Source organism: Tribolium madens, unplaced genomic scaffold (genome assembly GCF_015345945.1).
Source record: "Tribolium madens isolate multiple individuals breed KSU strain unplaced genomic scaffold, Tmad_KSU_1.1 Scaffold_2;HRSCAF=44;Tcas5.2_LGX, whole genome shotgun sequence".
Classification (NCBI taxonomy): Eukaryota; Metazoa; Arthropoda; class Insecta; order Coleoptera; family Tenebrionidae; genus Tribolium; species Tribolium madens.
In genome coordinates, this window is record NW_025400995.1 from 5,546,110 (window position 1) to 5,564,173 (window position 18,064).

Consider the following 18,064-nt stretch of genomic DNA (forward strand, 5'->3'; position numbering starts at 1 on the left):
AAGTTTAAAATGAGTTGTGGACGAGTTTTTTAATCACCTTTACCATTATTATATGTTCTTTAAATAATACTATACTACTATGTATACTATACTAATCCAAAAAATTAAAGGAACAATACATTTTTCTAAATTTTTTGGTGATTTTTGAGAGGTTGTAACTCATCGAATCGAGATTTTAAAAAAAGTATGTTAAAGCTTTAAGTTTTTAGTTTTGAAACCTTTTGGCAAAAAAAATTTCTGTGCTACGGTTATCACGTAATCCTAAGTAATAGCAAAAGAAAAAAATTCTAAATTTTCTTGTTTTTACTTTTAGTCCATGGACGTGGGATTGGTCCACGGACGTGGGATTGGTCCACGGACGTGGGATTTTTTTTAAGTTAAGTCAATGCATATGCCGGATAGCCTGTTCATTCATCTTTAATATGCTTTTTTCATATGAAAGAGAATATTCTCTTTACGTTAATTTGTCGCTGAGATATCTTTAAATGAAAAAAGATTCTTTTGTCTTTGATCATCGATATCTCAGCAACCAAGAATATAAGGGTGGTGTCAATATGTGCAATAGTAACAACAATCTCACCAAATAATCTAATTCAAATCATTCATAAATACGCCATATTCTGGATTAGCCAATCACAGTCGACCCACCGAGGTCACGGCGACGCGGATTTTATTTTCATTCATAAATGGAAGAGAGTCCCATCTTATGGAACCAGATAATCTGTGACTGTGTCATGCCTCCCACGTTCAGCCAACGAAAATTCTTTGCCTGAGGAAGATACAATAAAGGTATCGAAACGTCGCGACGAAGTTAATGGTTTTATTCATTCTTTGTCCTAAATCAAGCAGATAAAAATTTATTTCGGAGTTTAAATTTTTTTTAGAATTCATTCAAACTTAACGGCCCGTCGGGTAAACCAAATTTCATTTCTACTGAAAATTTAATAAATTATACGGCCACTAACAAATCATCACCGTTTTCTTAATTTGGAGAATTCTCGTAAATTTACATTCTCGCATGGCTATATTCTTGCTCTGTTTTGTCACTTGTCAGCCGAGAATTCTCTGTTTGCTGTGTCGAAAATTGACAGCAGTGAGTTTTTAGTGATTAATAATTGTTTATACAAATGTTTGAAAATTTATAATATATTTTATTCGTAACCTTACGTGTTACAAGCATAATGTACGGTGTAAGTAACCCTAGAACTGTAATAAATTACATTATTATTATAATTGTAATTTGTTAAATAGAATCTCGGTAGTGGATACCAAGGATATCCTGGTGGGGCTGCCCCTGGGTACAGTCAAGGAGCTATAAGCCCCGATGTTCAACAGTGGTTTAATACAGTAGATAAAGATCGTTCTGGTCAAATAAATTGGCAAGAATTGCAAAGTGCTCTTGTCAATGGCCAGGGAAAAAATTTTACTGATGTTGCTTGCAAACTTATGATTGGGATGTTTGATAGAGACAAAACAGGAACAATTGATATTAACGAATTCCAACAACTTTTTACCTACATTAATCAGTGGTTAGCTGTGTTTAAAAACTATGATAGAGACCAGTCAGGACATATTGAAGAGCCAGAACTTGCCCAAGGTAATTAAATGAACATTTTTTTTTCTTCTACATCTATTGCCAATAACGGACCGGAAATGTATTTTTTTATAATTATGTTACGGAATACTGCGGTACTGTATTGTATGTTGCATATATTACTAGATGGTATTTTTCAGCGCTACAACAAATGGGATTTAAATTTTCTCCCGAATTTATAAAATTTTTAATTGCCAAAAGCGACCTACAAAATCACAAACGAATGTCAGTAGACCAGTTTATTGTACTTTGTGTACAAATACAACGGTTCACTGAGGCTTTCCGCTCAAGAGATAGCGAAATGAAGGGAATTATTACAATTGGATTTGAAGATTTTCTCAGTGTTGCGATAAACTGTTCCATATGATTTCTTATTATTTTAATTCGTTCAATTCCATTATATGTTAGAGTTAATTTAAGATATAATCTTTTTGTAGGAACAATTAAATTAATAAAACTTGTTACTCTCTAAATTGTTTCATTAAAAATTCCGTACAGTAGATGTTTTACATCATGTTTAAGCAAATAAATACTTATAACAACAGTTGGCAATGGATTGGGTCAAAAAATATTACTGTCGTTAAGTGTCTATAGTAAATTATAAATTAATCACAATATTTTACGTACATTTTTAAATACCTAATTTTTAACAGTATGTACTTACAGTTTACTCGTTAAAAGTGAATTTCAGCAGCACATTTTTTAAAGTCGTTGATTGTTTATTAGTCAGTACATATTATATTCGTTTTTATTTCTAAGTGATATAAAAGTGTTAGGAGTATAGTGTGGTCGTTGTAAATACAATTTGCTGTTAAAATTCACTTGTTGAAGCGTAAATGAATTAATCTACAAAGCATTGGCAAATGTCCCTGTAAAGTTTCAGTATAAAACGTCAAAACAAATCACAGCTATAACACCCTACAGCAAATTTTTATCGTATGTGAAGAAGTACAAATTTTTCAAATATATTTTTTATATTAATAAGCGTCATTATTGTGCCCTAAGTTCAGTACATGTTAAAATATTCGCAAGTTTTAGGTCCAAAAATCTATAATAATTTACATTTTATTAAATTTTAACGTTCATATTATATAAACTAATAACAAATTTAAATTATGTCATACATCGTCTTTTAAAAATTTGTTCTTTGATTGTAAATTAGTTTGTAGTTTATTATCATAAAATTCTTCTCTGGTAGTTTCTAATGTCGTTGGCGTAATGAGTATTTCTGTTGACTTCGAACGACATAGTAACGGCTTTTCCGTTGCGTCGACTTCATCTTCTTCACAATTCCGATTTCGAGTTAACTTTCTCACTCCTGTAGAAAAAAACAAATGATAATTATTTAAGAATTTGTACAGTTTCGCTACAGGGTTTGTCATTACAGACGAATATACTCTACTAACGGTTACTAGAGGATCAAGAAACAGATAGTTTTTATAGTTTCAACATCGAGAATAAAAAATACATGATTACGCGCATTACAAGATTAATATTTATTAAAGTTTATGGCGAAATCTTCGTCGACGACCGCTGTTAGTTATGTTCAGTTCATTTTTATTTAGCACTGGTTAGCGGTTTATTACGGAGAGGAGCTAAATAGGTTATGTATTATTAAAAATTTTCATTTATAATGTTCGGATCGCGATTTGAGGAAAACTACATGCACATTCCACATTATATGAGAGGTAAACGTAGAATATCCAACGACATTTGCGTTAAACTCACAGAAACTATCTTATTAGTCCGCAATCATCACTACAAGGACGTAGATGATGAATAACCATCATAAGAAGCTGAAAAATATTAGTAAGCAATATAGGGGCATTCTAAATAAAATTTTCATGAAACAACATTTACCAGAGCTTTCTGTGGCCGTCCTTGGGCTCCCTAAATCCCGTTCTTGTGTAGATCCTATGATAACATCAGTATTGCCACCAACTGTCGACGCTGAACTGTTAATGGGAGGGACCACAATGACTACTTCGCCGTCGTAGGACATGCTATCCGTTGGACGCATATAATTCGACGAAATTGAACTGCAAATAAGTGATATGGAAATGGTTTTCGGTGGAAAAGTAAACAAAACCTTAACGTAACTCTTTTTTTAATGCGATTGCCGAGATCGGAATATCCGCGATGCATTGGTCGTTTAGTTGCTGTTGTCGTTGAAGGTTCTTTAAAACTTTTTGTGATTGGTGAACTTGGTTCGGATGATTGTTTCTCTACAAGAATTGGTTTAGGTTTAAGGATTGTACTTGACGGATTTGTCATGATCGAGGAACTTAGATTGACAGTTGTACTAGAGGAAGTGGTGTTTTTTTCGGCGGTTGATTGGATGTAAGGAAGAGAGAGGAAGCGTTTTCGGTCTTCCATATAAAGTTCTAGAAGCTGGTCAATCTTAGACTCTATGTCATCTACCTAAAAAAGCACACATAGTAAAAAATTTTTTTTATGTTTTTTACCTACTTGTCTTTCAACTTTGACTACGCGAGACGCTAAACTGATTTTGGAAGCATAAACATCTTTTGCCTTGGAGCCTTGTTTTCCTAGGATTTGATCTAATCTGTAATAGGACATGCGTTAAACCTTTATAGATGTAATAGGCATTACTTTGCGGGACAATATATACATGCTCAAGCTTTGGTTTTGGGACATTTTATGTGAATCAGAGCAAAGTGCAAAATAAACACTCATGCATTGTGAGAGCTTTTCTTATAATTCCATTTTTGAAAACATTTCCAAAATAAATAGAACCTATTTGGTTCAGGCATCTTACCTGAACTGTAAGTTTTTCACTCTATTCAAAAGATCTGCATGCCCAGACGAATATTGTTCTATAACGTCTTTAACGTCATATGGCTTCAAGGCCTCTCTAAACTTCTTTCGTGCCACAAAATACTTGAGCTACACACACAAAGCGAGGTACATACATGATTTTTAGATACATACTCGTATAACATATATGCATGAATTTTTATATTTAATTATCATATGTAATCTAAATTTTCAATATATAAATACATTTAAATTTTTTACACATATGAGAAATTTACGTGTCAAACACTAAAGGAACCCACAGTCAGCATGCGAATAACTTGTTTCAGTGGTTGGTGATTAGTGATTAGTGACGGCCACACACACAATCAAGTAGCATTATATATTTTTAAAGTCAGAATCGTCAATCGAAGACGACAGATAAGGCAGACATACAAAAAGGTTGATTGGATTGTATGATATACAGAGTGGCGAATAAAACAATACACCTTTCCAAAACTGTAATAGTGACTGCTTTTGCAAGACATGGAAATTTGTTAGATGTTTCGTTTTAGAAAATCCACTCGGTTTGTATGTATATCAAAACTGATTGACTTTATGTAATTCCAAGGAAAACTACACAATCAACCTTCGAAATACACCAGAGTGTACCTAGCTTGAACGTTTTTCACTCTGCCAAGTAAATCAACATGGCCGGCTGAGTACTGTTCTATCACATCTTTGACATCGTATGGTTTCAAAGCTTCTCTAAATTTTCGCCTTGCTACAAAATACTTCATCTAAATAATAATGAAACATCGAATCAATATTGCTGGTTCGCTATGGAAATGAGTGATAAAACGATCATATAAAAGTGCAATATAGGTAAAAGCTGCCTACCTTACGAATAGCCCGGATTGCACCTTTGTGTTGATTCGTTAACTGTATATATCTCGGTTCGTCGTCTTCATCTAGAAAAAAAAATAAATAATTACCCAAAAAATTGTCCGAAAGCCTATAAAAAAATATTTACCGTCGGAATTTTTTTTCGAAAGCATCGTCTCTGCAACTGAATCTTCACTATGGCTTAAATTTCGCGATCCGTTGTTACTGACTCCTGTTAACATCAACTATTTTGTATTTTACGGCCAAATATGCAAAAACTACTGTCGTAATCTACCTAAATTTTCTGCTGATGCGTTTAAATCCACGAAACTTCTACCACTTCTTGGTGGTCCTTTTTGCATCGACGGAGAGTGAAGTGAAGTGCTTTTGTGGCGACGAATTGTCGGTAATCGACTCACAAATGATGCATTGTGCTTAAAACTGCTCGACACTCGTCTAAAATAACCAACGAAATATTTAGTTAAAATTAGGAAAAACGTGTTAATGAAAAGCGAAAATTTTCTGATGTATTATGAGACGAGAGTGAAGAGAACTTACCTGCAAAATTGGAAAAAATGCTTGTTAACTTATTGTAAATGTTCGCAACACCAGTTTAAAGTTTTTGCAATAAATTAACCAGCAAGAAAATGTAATCAGAAATAATGGACGTTTCATGCAGAATCATGCTTTAATATTTGGTACGTAGGTATGTACAGCACACTTACACAACAGAAGAAATAGATGTAATCTTCTCTGTCACCTTATCAGTGTCTTGTAATTTAATTCTGGGAAACGTGCAAGTTGAAAACAGAGTGAGAAATAGGAACAAATAGACAGTATAGATAATAAAGCACAGGATAGTTAATTCTAATTCTAGTTAATTCTTGTTTTTCTAGTAGTTTATTTCAAAAGTAATTTATTTTTATTATTGTGTTAGTTCTAGGTATACCGTAAGAGCTTTTCTATTTAACGAAAATATGTACAAATCTAGTAAAAATGTATCACTTACGAAGGCGGACTGGGTAAAGGAACTTGATGAATTTTCCACGTAGCTATTGAAAGGGAGTGCTCATCGGCTGCGTAACATCGCCAAAGTGACTGAATTAGCATTGCTGCTGGTTGTCGTCTCCTAATCATATGCTTTTGCCTCTGTTGTTGCTGAACTTTTAAAGCAAAACCGGATCCCAAAATACCCTAAAATATGTACACCCAAATTGTATGTAGTACTTTGTAATTGCAAGTAGAACTTACAGCCGGCAGCGCAAAAAACGATATACCAAGTAAAGCACAGAAAGAAGCAATTATTTTGCCTTGCCACGTTTCTGGAACCATATCCCCATAACCAACAGTGCACAATGTAATCTAAATTAAAAAGTGTAGATGATGATTATTTTTACAAATAAAAAACTTACGACACCCCACCACAAAGCTTGCGCAAAGTTTGAGAAATTTTTATTTACGTCTTTTTCTGCAAGGAACACCAAAAATGAGGCGAAAATTAAACCCAAAAATCCTATGTATAACGTAGTGATAAGTTCCTGCAAGAGAAAAATGTAGTTGTCTTCAGATTTGAACAAAAACTACTTATTACTTGTCTATGTGCGTACACGACTGAGCCCAATAATTTCCAAGTACCACCGCGACGGTCCATTCGTACCATCCGCAAAATTTGGAAAAATCGTAAACCACGAAGAGCACTGGTCGCTAAAACTTGACCGCGAGATCTCATGACCAATACAACAATGGAAGCCACAATTGTTATAACATCTAGAGTTAATTGTTGAAAAATTAAATTAAAAAAGATAGTTTTTTTACACTGGAAATAACTTACCAATAATACAGAACGGACGTCTAAGAAATTTAAGGCGGCCAATATATCCCTGGTAGCGGGAGCGACATCCCGAAGACCAGAGCCTGATATGTAAACAAAATCAAATATTTGTTTGAAAAATCGATCAAACATCATATCTCAGAAATTTAAAACAGAATTATGTATTACCTTAGGCTGAATTCGATAGCAAACCAAATAACGACGAACGATTCCATGTAAGTTAAAACTTGAACAGTCATATCTTCATAAGTTTCAATCGTTGAAAATACACTCAATGTTAAACATGTAAAAACCATCAAGAAACTGAAAAGATTTTTCAAATTAACTACTAACATTTTTTCCTTTTATCCCATTTTTCTTTCGTAAATTGAATAAGTTGGTACAAAATTGTTTCCGGGACTGGATAAATTCAATTAGCAGAGTTTCCGTTACTTACACTATCATGTGGTAGAAAATAGCGACCCCCCGAGGTCTTTCTAGGAAGTTATAAACTCGACTTTGAATTCGACGATAGCGAGCATCTCGGCGTGAAGCTCTATAATTGAGCGGTCTACCAAGAAGACTCATCCGGGGTTGTGTAAGACGGCCGCGTTTTTGCCGTAACGTCAAACTACAACAAATTTCAACAAATAACAATTGTTGAATCCCTTGTTTTTAGAATAAAATGTTTTTCAATCAATACGAGAAACTTTTCTACTTTATTTAGTTTTTTTTTTTCATATTTATAAGAAAATAGTTTTTACATTTTTTATTGTTATAAGGGCCAATGTGGGTCATACATTTTATTTAAACTCGTTTTTTTTTTTTTATAAAAGTATTGATCTAAAAAATCTCGGTAAAGGGTCAAAGTGCCACACGTAACACATAATTATGTATCTGCAACAATAATTGACTTGGCATTTGCGAAAAATCTGTTCTGGTAAAAAGCTTACAATATGTTTAAAAATGCCATTAATTTGTTAACACTAAACCTGATAAAAAATATTAGTGGGACGGATGATTTCTTGGAGTAGCAAGATGCAGAATTGCAGCAAATTAAGATATTGAACATAAGTCGGTAAATCTATGTTTTCTACAAACTCTAAATAGAGTTCGCTCTGTACATAACGCCTACGCATTTTACAAAAACATTTACGTTTATTAAAATCAATAGGAAAATGCTCTGTTGCCGAATTACTGATAGATGCAGTGCAGGGTGTGGTAGTCAAGCCTGACGCTCAGAGATTTCCTGTTGGCCTACCTAAAAACTCCAGATTAGATGATGCGATATTCGTTTTATAATCTAAATTTAATTAACTAAAAGTATCCGGTTTTTTTTATTACGATGAAGAGCTTAGATTATTTTATGATGTTTGTTATTCTTTGCTACACAATGGGTCTTAATTCAGGAATTTGTTTATTTAAAAATCAATAACGAACTACCATCACGATGTTTAGAAACAATCAACCATTTAATTATTTTCTTTATTCTATTTTTATAGAAATGTAACTTTATATACCTTTTGCAGTTTATCTACGTATGAGTTAAATAACTTTTCAAATATTAGATATCGATCAATTTTCTTTGTCAAAATATTTAAATATGTAATTAAACAGGATTATATTATGCACAATAACCACATAAATTACTCAGTTAATTTACGTGGGAAGTTTTGTTATTTTTAAACACTTTAAACTAAACACTGAATAGCGCGGACCCCATTTCATTGTATTGTGCTGTTCAAATTTACCAATTTCCGCTTCAGTACATATTTTTAACAATCGTGATCTTATTAATCTTTATCCCTTTATATTTTTTAAATCTTGTCTTAGTTTCAATTACAATTTTTTTAATGCTCATTCAATTAATATAATTTAAAAAAAGACAAGCGCACTTAAATTTACCAAAAAGAAGAGGTGTACCAGATTCAGTCGTGTTCCAGGCAGTAGCATGTAAACATTAGTACATCGACGGATGTGAAAACTACTGTGGTCGAAGTCACGTTTCCTGCCATGTGCACCGCACTTGAATCCGCTTTTGATTACTCCAATCAGCATCAGTAAAGATGTGCCTCAGCATCAACATCAATTATTAGTCTGCTGGACCTTAGCGTTATAGTTAAGCGCACGATACACAAAATCGATCACTCACGAGTGTGACCATTTCAAACACTTTGCCACTTTCACCATTACCGTTGCCGTCGCCGTATGTTTCTTTTCACCAGGTGATGGGAATCTGCATTTATGCTCACACTGAGGCGCGTGCAAAGCAACGAAACTGAGACGATTACATCCGAATACCTTTAAGCATGCGCCGCGTCGCGACGCCAATCAAACGCCATTTAAAATCAAAACATCGACAGGTGTACGAAACTCATTCATACAGAAAAATAACTTACCTTTCCGGATCTTTAGTTGAAGCATCGGACCGTTTCGTTGGCACGGCTTCAAACTCAACAGTTTTCTTTGGTATTGGAGTTATTGCTGTGAGTAAAGGTCGTTGTGATAAGGACGGCGAATCCGTTGGTGTAGGCGAAGAAGTCCCAGATGTCATTTTGCTTACAACACGTTATTCTCCTTTCAAAGAATCTGCAAAGTACACAGAAGGTTATTTGCAACTTAAAAACATTTGTGGTTTTAGCACGTCTAAATTGATTTCTAGATAAAATAACACACATACAAACACTATATGTTGTTTTGTGTTTATTATAAAAGTCTTAAGTGAGGCACCATGAGGGTAAAGTTTTCCACCCGGCGCCTCCACCATATTTGCAGCCCATCTACTTTTATTAATTTTTTTTCAAGTTGTTGATTTACGATTTCAAGCTAATATTTATGCTAATAAAATGAATTTATTTAGGTGCGTTGTTCTGACTTTTGACACAGACAAAATATATATACAGAAAACTAGCAACGTCGTCAAAATGTCGAAAGATTGTTGGCTTATTGCCAAAAGCTCCCTCTCTTCTTTTTTAACCCCTTCACTTCATAAACCTAGTTCTTTTTACAAAACAACTGTAATTATTTTTGATTAAAGAATTAAATAGTTGAAGGACGAAAATTTAAAATCCGTTTATCAGCTTATCAAAATTATGTTTTAGAATATATTAAGAATTTACTTTTTTGTTTTGGTGTTGTTTATTTAAATAGGAGCTAATCAAATTATCATTTTAGAGATGGTGATTAGTGATATGCTCAACCACGATTCGATTTACATAGTATATCTTCCTAACACTCGTAACGCATATTAGGTGTGTGCTTCTCTATTCATAGAGCGTTAAAAATTAATAAAACTCGTTTGTTGGCAATCCCTAACTAGATGATTTTGAGGGATATTTGTCATAACGTAAATTTTCGTTTTTTGATCAAAAACTCATACAAACATTGCCTGTTAAATTGTTAGAAATGTGAACTAAGATTGTAGGAAAGTAATGAGAAAGTTTTTCAAATATTAAAAAATGTAAGATGAAGGAAGTTAACTCGAGGCTCAAAGCTTACAAACTCTAATCAGGTGGATCAGCAAGGTAAATAGGGGGATGAAATTGCCGGTTGAGGAAACTACTATATTCACCATTTAAGTATTCATGAGAGTGTTGTGAAGGGGCGGCAATAACGCAAGAGTAAAAAATTTTCGGTATCTCCGGCATCATCTTAACAAAGAGTTAATAAATCAATAGAATTGGAGGTATTATTGGATTAACCCGAAAAACGGACGGTATGTGGCACTGAGTTTCCGTACCGATCACCGCTGATGCTCATACTAGCATTAGTAATGAGAAAACTGAAAATCGTCATAGCACGCGCATCCTCCATACTGCACAGTCTCCGCGTTTACAAAACACAAATTTCCCATATTCCAGATTACTTCTTTCAAGAATTGGGAAGATATGATTAAACATTAATTTTTTATCATCCTAATCTGAATTGAATTGTATTTTTTTTTATTTAAATCTACATGAAACACTGGTTTAGCAGTCGCACCTTCGGTACCGTTCAGAAACATTTACTTACTGTATTTTTAGCATCTATTACCATTAAAAGATCTATACACCCAAACTCTAAGACGCATTTACTACTACACGCTTCTATATAAGCGCATATTTGTTATTTTTAGGTAATAATAAAATTGAAATAAGTAGAAAGAAATTTAGCATCATTAAATTGATAGAAAACTTCCAGTAATCTAAAAACTCTACATCTGGGGACATGTAGCTTAGTTAAATTTAGAACGAAACGGTTAAACATCGCCAAGTAAATAAAAAAAACGCAGCTATTCCAATTATTTTTTTGTTTCATATTTCTTATCAAGTACTGGTCTGCATTACAAAGTTCATCAACGGAGACATAGTTATCATTTTTATCTTAGTTATAATAAAAGTAAAGGAGACGAATGAACTTTATACATTGTGGAGTAATGTTAAAACTCAACTTGTTGATAAGTCAATAACTGGTTATCTGTAGTAAAAGGTGAAGGAGTTAAATAAAAGGTCCACGTTATATATCACATTTATTCTTTCAATGACAATGACAATACCTCAATCTCTTAGCATTAAAATAGAAAAATAATTTGATGAACCCTGCTTCTTCATATTTATTTATTTTCATACAAATTAAAGTCTCACTCATTTATGCATCACTATTAAAATTTCTGATATGTAACAAATTGACTAAAGAACAAAACAAAGTATAGTTTTATTAAACCTATTAATACTTAGAATCTATGACATAATCAATATTTTTTAATAAAAACGAATGCAAGTTTAAGAAAAAACTAAAAAATGCAAAATTTGAAACATCATCTTCTTTAATGTCATACAACTACATATTTGAATAGTTAGATTACTAGGTTTTTTTAAATATTATTAGTAGTTTGTCATTATTTGAAAAATTAAGTCTTGAACTTTTCTCTAATTGTTAGTAAATTTTTCATAGATAAGCATGACTAGACATATATTTGGAGTAACATGAAGTAAGTACGGCGCTAATCCTTTGTAAAAGCCTCGCATCCGCTCATATTTCCAAGTCTTCTTAATACAATCCCATGTCCCTTCATAACGATGGTGCTGATCTTGTAGACGTGCTCGTATCACTTGATATGGATAAGTAGCAGCAGCCGCAATTAATTTAGAAACTGCCGCAAATGTCAAATATTCTCCGGTTGTCTATTAAAATAGTGATTAAGAACGATTAGTGCTAAATTTAACTGAAACCTTACAAGCTTATTGTCAAAAGGAATTCCCCTAGAGCGATTATAAAACGTCTTCATTTCTTCGTAAGTCATAAACTGTAGAGCCCCATGAGTAACACCAAACATCCCCGGAATGAAACCCTACAAATATTTTATAAGGAAATCCCTATCCCTAATTACAGTTCATTGGAACTGCGTTGTTTTTCTTGTTTCACTGACCCGATATAGACCCCGTACACCTTCTGTTTTATAAATTTTAACTAATGCATCTGTCATTCCTTTATAACATTCTCTAGTAGAAAGAGTTGCTTCTGGTCCATACTGCAAGCACAGCCTAGTTTTTACCACCCAAATTGGATTTGTAACAAGTAAAGTCAGCACACCAGCCTCAGCTGCTGCCAACATATGCAGCGTTGGTCCTAAAGGATACTGACTATCGCCAGCTTGAATCCAATTTTTTATAGAATTGTAACTGAAATAAAAATTAGCTTTGATTTAAAACAAAAGAAAAAACTTACAATAAGAAATAGCAACCCCAAGCACTTCCTGAACCCCAAACGTTTGGAGCTACACCCCTATATAGACCCTTAACTCCTTCCTGCTTAACAATAGTGTAAAATGCACTCGTCAAACTACTGTATTGAGGAATTGTCGTTCTGCCATCACTAACTGATAAAAAAACAGAGCTGTTTGATTCTGTACTAAATTAATGATTCATTTTAAATACCTGCAAATCGTATTTTCATTAAGTCTAAAGGATGTAAAATGAGTGTCGAAATGGCCCCTCCTGAGATTCCCGCTATGAGGTGTTCATATTTAATGTGATTAAGGAGTGATAATGTCGTTTTAGGCGACGTCGAAGGGTTCTTCATCATTGACGATTTTAAATGTAACGTGCTTGAGTCGGATGTTTCAATGATGAGAATTTCATCATCTTGAACTTTCACTGTAAATATAAAGCATTATGACACTCTACAACAAACTTTTCCCAGAAAAAACGAAAATTGAAGGTTATGTAATTTTTATAGTGAATTGCACCATTTCCTCTAAGTAAACATTTGGAAAACGACTCACGTGTATTTTAATAGTAAACTGTGCTATAAACACGTATTTACTTTTTATGAAGGGAACACCACAAAGAAAGTTCCATTTAGAAGTTGTACTTCCTCGAGCACGGAAAAAGAGAAGAAACCAACCACAAAAGTGAACAGCGAACTGCTGGCATGGTTATTGCTGTGCTGCTGCGCACAACTTTTTGTATTTTTGGTTGCCTAACTAGAGTCCTAATTAAAAAAAAAATAATAAACCAACATACTCGATAAAACCTTAAATAACAACATTAGTGTCCTTGTTTTAAATAAAATGGGATTTACTACTGCAACTTAGATGTAATTTTTTGTGCAAGCTTTTCTCCAAAGAAATCAAAACTGTATGAACATATACATAAACAATTTTATTAATAAATATATACACAACGCGCGAACTATTTTACAGAGCGCAAATGTATTTTATTAGCTACCATATCACAGCAAAATTAGTCATATCTACAGTTTGAGTTCTACCTGAAATTTGCTCAAGCGAAGATTTATGCGTATGTGGTAACTATTTTAATCAAATACAACTCATACTTATTTTATTTAAACATTCAATCATCAAAAAATCACTCATGTTTTTGAAACGTTATTACAAAGCTTCATTTCCTGCCCCCTATTGTTTTTGTCCCTGTGTTTTTGTCTTTGCTTTTGCCTCCTCCTCACTATGAAAAAGACAATAATTGCAAAAATTACCACAAATAGCGGAATGACAATCCATAAAATTGTTTTCATTTTGGATTTTTTTATATTTTCTTCGTATATTTGTCGGCATCGGGTATAAATTTCCAAATCGTCAGAGGAGACCTCTTCAAGACATTCTGAAAAAATAGTTGGTAAAATCAAAATAGTTGGTAAAATAAAAACTCACCTATTGCCTTCACACTACATTCAAAATGTTTAAAAACGACTTCTCGATTTTTCAACCAGCGATTAATAGTCCAACAATCGCACGGTTCTTCATATTGGATGGACATATTTGCAGTGTCTAAAATTTTTAAATTGCAAAGACCTGCAAAATGGTTGGGTTTCAGTGACAAGAGTTTGTTTCCTGATATATTATATTGTTCCAAAGTGGGGATTAATCCTAAATCGGGTAACTCGTCCGGTTCTTCAGTCATTATATAACTAATGTCTAACCGAAGCAAAGGGCTGGTGATAGGTTTGGCTTTTTCAATAGCGTCGACAACGTTAATATTTAAATTTTGCCTCAGATATAGAACTTGTAGAGAGGGGAGGTGAAATAATACGGAAGGAATTTTCGTCAACCCATTAAGTGTCAGATCTATAGTTTGCAAGTAATCTTTTCCTTCGAAGCTTTCTTCATCAATAGTCATTATCATATTGTCGTCTAAGTACAACATTTTCAAATTGGAATATTTTCTTAAGTCCTCTTTTGTTACTTTGCGAATTCTGTTCCGAGATAGGTCGATTATCTGGAAGCAAATTTTACATTCATATTTTTTGATAACAACAATAATTTACCTCAACATCATTCGGTAAACACTGAGAAATTGTCCCCATGTCTTTATTGCGGCAGTCGACCGCCTTCATTCCGCTAATTCGGCTTATTTTACATCTATAGTCTTTTTTACAAATCTGTGTTTGTGTAAATGTAAAGGAAACACAGAATGTTATTACCCAAACACAAATATTCATCTTGTTGTACCACATTCAGAACTGAAAACAATTAAATATGGATAACTGCACTTATCAAGAATCCATTATCAGCAAAGTCTGTGTTCACCTCATCACGTTTCTCTACATTCTGGAATGCCTTTACATGGCATAAAATTTACTGTTTAAAGTTACATTCAAAACGCATTATAAAATCATTTATGTATAGGTAAATATATTCTAAAGGTTTGCTGAGGGCTTTTTGCTTAATTCTTTAACTTACTTGAGAAATAATAGTTAACTGAACATCTGCAACGTGATCAATTAACCAATTAATTTATTAAAGAACAAACAAGCTTGGAAGATAAACTATATTTAGTACGAAAAGTCGTAACATTTTAGCCGTACACTGTCTCACAAAATTAAGGAAGAAAACTATACAAAACGAGAACAAATTAAGATAGTACGAGATTAAGATAAGATTTTATGATAACAATAAACATACCATCACCAAATTAATTATTAGTTATAATTCAACGGTTTTTATTTAATCACTATCAACACTTCCACCGTTCACAAAGCTGGTCCATCAATAAAGTTAACTGGCTGAATTGCATAATTAAACCAATGATCAAGTAAAGTACTAAAGACACTCGGTACAAATAAAACTACTCATAACGCATCATTTTTCTAGTTCAATTGAAGGATAAGTTTTACGGGAAAATTGAGTGCATGAATAACGGAGATCACGACCTTTTAGTTATAAATACTTAAATTTCACTGATTACTTCTTACAACAAATAAACAAGGATGCAAGTTTTTATCGAGTTTATCATTTCATTGTAGCTGAGTTATCATAGATGAAAGTTTAAATAGATTTTTCAAACTCGGAAAAACAGGTGCTCGAATTCAACTAGTATATATACAGCGAACATCAATGTGTTTATTGAAGTAGAACCTATTTCAAATTAAATTTTAGGGTGTAGCTTATTGAATTATTTGTATGTGAGGTGTACGTACTATCTTATAAAAGTACTCTATCAAAAAAAAATAAATAAATAAATAAACCCAAATAAGCATTAAATCAAATTAACAAAACAAAAATTAAACTACTTACATTTACCTTTTGCAACGTTTTTTACTTTAATAACTTTTGGAATAAAAACATTAAATGTAAACATAAATAATCAAAAAAATGTGTATTAAATGAAAAAAATCGAGTTTGGCGGTAAAATTTGAAAAAAGTATAGTAGAGGTCGTCATCGGCTTTTGTTTCAAATTTAAACCAACCAATCAGAAACAACCACGAAGTGATGCTGGTGTCTGTTGGGGAAGTTACCGGCTTTGATACATATTTGAGTTATTTTCACTGAGAATTAAGTTTCATATTTCACAACACTCATCTAAAATAATGAAGAAGCTGCTTGGTGAGTAATGAACATTTTTTTATTTATAGGTTATGTGAATGTGTAAAAGTTTTTCCAGTGCTAACCCTTGTGTTAGCAAGTTCGTTGGCTCTCTACCCCTCAAGCTCAAATGTGATTGACTTAACCCCATCAAATTTTGATAAATTAGTACTTAAAGGAGATGAAATTTGGATTGTTGAATTTTTTGCACCTTGGTGTGGACATTGTCAAGCCTTAGTTCCTGAATATACGAAAGCTGCAGCCGCTCTTAAGGTATTTCTTGCCAGCCATTGGGGTTCATATAATAATTGCTTTTTTAGGGCGTAGTTAAAGTGGGAGCAGTAAATGCAGATGAACATAAGGAACTTGGGGGGCGTTATGGTGTTAGAGGTTTTCCGACAATCAAAATTTTTGGGAGTAACAAAAACAAACCAGAGGATTACAACGGTGCAAGGACGGCACAAGGGTTAGTAGAGGCAGCCTTGCAAGCTGTTAAATCCAAAGTTAAGGCCAGTCTTGGAGGAGGGTCCTCAGGCTCAGGACAAGTAAAGGTCTAATTATGTATTTTTTTTATTACTTAAATTTATGTTTCAGAGTCATGATACCAAAGACGTGATTGAACTAACTGATAGTAATTTTGATAAACAAGTTTTACAATCTGAAGACATGTGGCTTGTTGAATTTTTCGCCCCTTGGTGTGGACATTGTAAAAACCTTGCGCCTCATTGGGCTAAAGCAGCAACAGAATTAAAAGGAAAAGTTAAACTTGGGGCTCTTGATGCAACCGTTCACCAAGTTCAAGCTTCCAAATACGGAGTTCAGGGCTACCCAACTATAAAATTCTTCGCACCTGGAAAGAAAACTTCCGATTCTGTTTCTGATTATGATGGTGGCAGAACGGCAAGTGATATTGTTGCCTGGGCCTTGGAAAAGTTGGCAGAGAATGTGCCAGCTCCTGATGTTTTACAAATTATTGACCAAAATATGTTTAAAGAGGCTTGTGACCAAAAAGCTTTGTGCGTTGTGGCCCTTCTTCCACATATTTTAGATTGCCAGTCCGATTGTAGGAATAATTATATTAACATTTTGAAAGAATTGGGAGAAAAATATAAGAAGAAGATGTGGGGGTATGTCTTTATTTTAAATAGTAACTAGGAATAGGTGTTATTTGTTGATTTTTTAGATGGGTTTGGTCTGAAGCTGGCGCTCAGTTGGAACTTGAAAATGCTTTGGATATTGGAGGATTTGGATATCCAGCAATGGCTGTTATTAATCCAAGGAAAATGAAATATTCAATTCTTAGGGGTTCATTTTCACGAGATGGAATTAATGAATTCTTAAGGTGGGTTTTTTGGTTGTAATGTTTTTAATACATTTGAAATGTGTAGGGATCTGTCCTATGGACGTGGAAATACGTCTCCAGTAAAAGGTGACCAACTTCCAAAAATTGTTTCCATTGAACCATGGGATGGCAAAGATGGTGAACTTCCTCCAGAAGAAGATATTGATCTGTCTGATGTTGACTTGGACAGCAAAGACGAACTTTAATAAACCAAAAGACTTACTACTTAATAATGTTTTTATATTGTTCTTTTGTTTCCATAAAAACCTCCTAATGTTGTATTAATGTTTGTATGATAGTTTTGTTTTAAGTGTTTTCGTGATAATTTAAATATATTATTACTTTTCTTAATACCCAATTGTTTAATTTTTCAT

General features: G+C 33.3%; 5 protein-coding genes across 14 annotated transcripts; 2 read left to right on the plus strand and 3 right to left on the minus strand.

Annotated features, from left to right (window-relative positions):
- The first annotated feature begins 1,047 nt into the window (after positions 1-1,047).
- On the plus strand, positions 1,048-2,062 carry LOC123006463 (peflin). Its single transcript, XM_044400966.1, has 3 exons — positions 1,048-1,190; positions 1,252-1,597; positions 1,735-2,062. Exons 1-3 carry the CDS (start codon positions 1,182-1,184, stop codon positions 1,959-1,961), a joined length of 582 nt encoding a protein of 193 aa, XP_044256901.1. The 5' UTR covers positions 1,048-1,181; the 3' UTR covers positions 1,962-2,062.
- Positions 2,038-10,830, minus strand: LOC123006462 (potassium voltage-gated channel subfamily KQT member 5-like). 7 transcript variants are annotated; one of them, XM_044400959.1, is made up of 18 exons: positions 10,618-10,830; positions 9,446-9,635; positions 7,504-7,677; positions 7,236-7,370; positions 7,068-7,150; positions 6,828-7,003; positions 6,649-6,774; positions 6,488-6,598; positions 6,246-6,430; positions 5,962-6,021; positions 5,532-5,692; positions 5,385-5,468; positions 5,252-5,322; positions 4,374-4,501; positions 4,064-4,160; positions 3,684-4,015; positions 3,455-3,633; positions 2,038-2,912 (listed from the first exon to the last, which is right to left on the minus strand). In XM_044400959.1, exons 2-18 carry the CDS (start codon positions 9,598-9,600, stop codon positions 2,713-2,715), a joined length of 2,457 nt encoding a protein of 818 aa, XP_044256894.1. In that variant the 5' UTR covers positions 9,601-9,635; positions 10,618-10,830; the 3' UTR covers positions 2,038-2,712. The 7 variants fall into 7 exon arrangements, with proteins under 7 accessions (XP_044256894.1, XP_044256895.1, XP_044256900.1 ...); XM_044400960.1 differs by lacking the exon at positions 4,374-4,501 and adding an exon at positions 5,024-5,145; XM_044400965.1 differs by lacking the exons at positions 4,374-4,501; positions 9,446-9,635; positions 10,618-10,830 and adding exons at positions 5,024-5,151; positions 8,970-9,143; positions 9,199-9,418.
- A 710-nt stretch (positions 10,831-11,540) lies between these two features.
- LOC123006160 (mitochondrial folate transporter/carrier) lies at positions 11,541-13,496 on the minus strand. Of its 2 annotated transcripts, none has more exons than XM_044400426.1 (6): positions 13,350-13,496; positions 12,962-13,180; positions 12,753-12,903; positions 12,454-12,706; positions 12,262-12,375; positions 11,541-12,208 (listed from the first exon to the last, which is right to left on the minus strand). In XM_044400426.1, coding segments are annotated over exons 1-6 (993 nt in total). In that variant the 5' UTR covers positions 13,351-13,496; the 3' UTR covers positions 11,541-11,953. The 2 variants fall into 2 exon arrangements, with proteins under 2 accessions (XP_044256361.1, XP_044256362.1); XM_044400427.1 differs by having other exon boundaries at positions 13,309-13,469.
- Positions 13,497-13,666: 170 nt separating this feature from the next.
- On the minus strand, positions 13,667-15,723 carry LOC123006159 (platelet glycoprotein Ib alpha chain-like). 2 transcript variants are annotated; one of them, XM_044400423.1, is made up of 4 exons: positions 15,448-15,723; positions 14,811-15,005; positions 14,197-14,761; positions 13,667-14,146 (listed from the first exon to the last, which is right to left on the minus strand). In XM_044400423.1, the coding sequence occupies exons 2-4, from the start codon at positions 14,997-14,999 to the stop codon at positions 13,899-13,901; spliced, it is 1,002 nt and encodes a 333-aa protein (XP_044256358.1). In that variant the 5' UTR covers positions 15,000-15,005; positions 15,448-15,723; the 3' UTR covers positions 13,667-13,898. The 2 variants fall into 2 exon arrangements, with proteins under 2 accessions (XP_044256358.1, XP_044256359.1); XM_044400424.1 differs by lacking the exon at positions 15,448-15,723 and adding an exon at positions 15,226-15,376.
- A 489-nt stretch (positions 15,724-16,212) lies between these two features.
- Positions 16,213-18,043, plus strand: LOC123006478 (protein disulfide-isomerase A6 homolog). 2 transcript variants are annotated; one of them, XM_044400996.1, is made up of 6 exons: positions 16,213-16,369; positions 16,419-16,621; positions 16,669-16,893; positions 16,943-17,475; positions 17,532-17,690; positions 17,737-18,043. In XM_044400996.1, the coding sequence occupies exons 1-6, from the start codon at positions 16,354-16,356 to the stop codon at positions 17,894-17,896; spliced, it is 1,296 nt and encodes a 431-aa protein (XP_044256931.1). In that variant the 5' UTR covers positions 16,213-16,353; the 3' UTR covers positions 17,897-18,043. The 2 variants fall into 2 exon arrangements, with proteins under 2 accessions (XP_044256931.1, XP_044256932.1); XM_044400997.1 differs by having other exon boundaries at positions 16,222-16,369; positions 16,428-16,621.
- Positions 18,044-18,064: the final 21 nt, after the last annotated feature.

Bases quoted from the DNA above. Each gene is read 5' to 3' on its own strand.
- LOC123006478 (XM_044400996.1), top strand. The intron at 16,622-16,668 runs GTATTTCTTGCC...TTGCTTTTTTAG, and splicing joins AAGCTGCAGCCGCTCTTAAG to GGCGTAGTTAAAGTGGGAGC. The intron at 16,894-16,942 runs GTAAAGGTCTAA...TTTATGTTTCAG, and splicing joins GGTCCTCAGGCTCAGGACAA to AGTCATGATACCAAAGACGT.
- LOC123006462 (XM_044400959.1), bottom strand. From the start codon at position 9,600: ATGACATCTGGGACTTCTTCGCCTACACCAACGGATTCGCCGTCCTTA. The intron at 6,599-6,648 runs GTAAGTTTTTTA...TTTTTAATTTAG, and splicing joins AAGCTTTGTGGTGGGGTGTC to ATTACATTGTGCACTGTTGG. The intron at 4,161-4,373 runs GTAAGATGCCTG...GTCCTATTACAG, and splicing joins GTGAAAAACTTACAGTTCAG to ATTAGATCAAATCCTAGGAA.
- LOC123006159 (XM_044400423.1), bottom strand. From the start codon at position 14,999: ATGTGGTACAACAAGATGAATATTTGTGTTTGGGTAATAACATTCTGT. The intron at 14,762-14,810 runs GTAAATTATTGT...ATTTGCTTCCAG, and splicing joins GTTTACCGAATGATGTTGAG to ATAATCGACCTATCTCGGAA. The intron at 14,147-14,196 runs GTGAGTTTTTAT...CTATTTTTTCAG, and splicing joins ATGTAGTGTGAAGGCAATAG to AATGTCTTGAAGAGGTCTCC.
- LOC123006463 (XM_044400966.1), top strand. The intron at 1,598-1,734 runs GTAATTAAATGA...GGTATTTTTCAG, and splicing joins AGAGCCAGAACTTGCCCAAG to CGCTACAACAAATGGGATTT.
- LOC123006160 (XM_044400426.1), bottom strand. The intron at 12,904-12,961 runs GTATTTAAAATG...TTTTTTTATCAG, and splicing joins AATGAAAATACGATTTGCAG to TTAGTGATGGCAGAACGACA. The intron at 12,209-12,261 runs GTAAGGTTTCAG...CTATTTTAATAG, and splicing joins TTCCTTTTGACAATAAGCTT to ACAACCGGAGAATATTTGAC.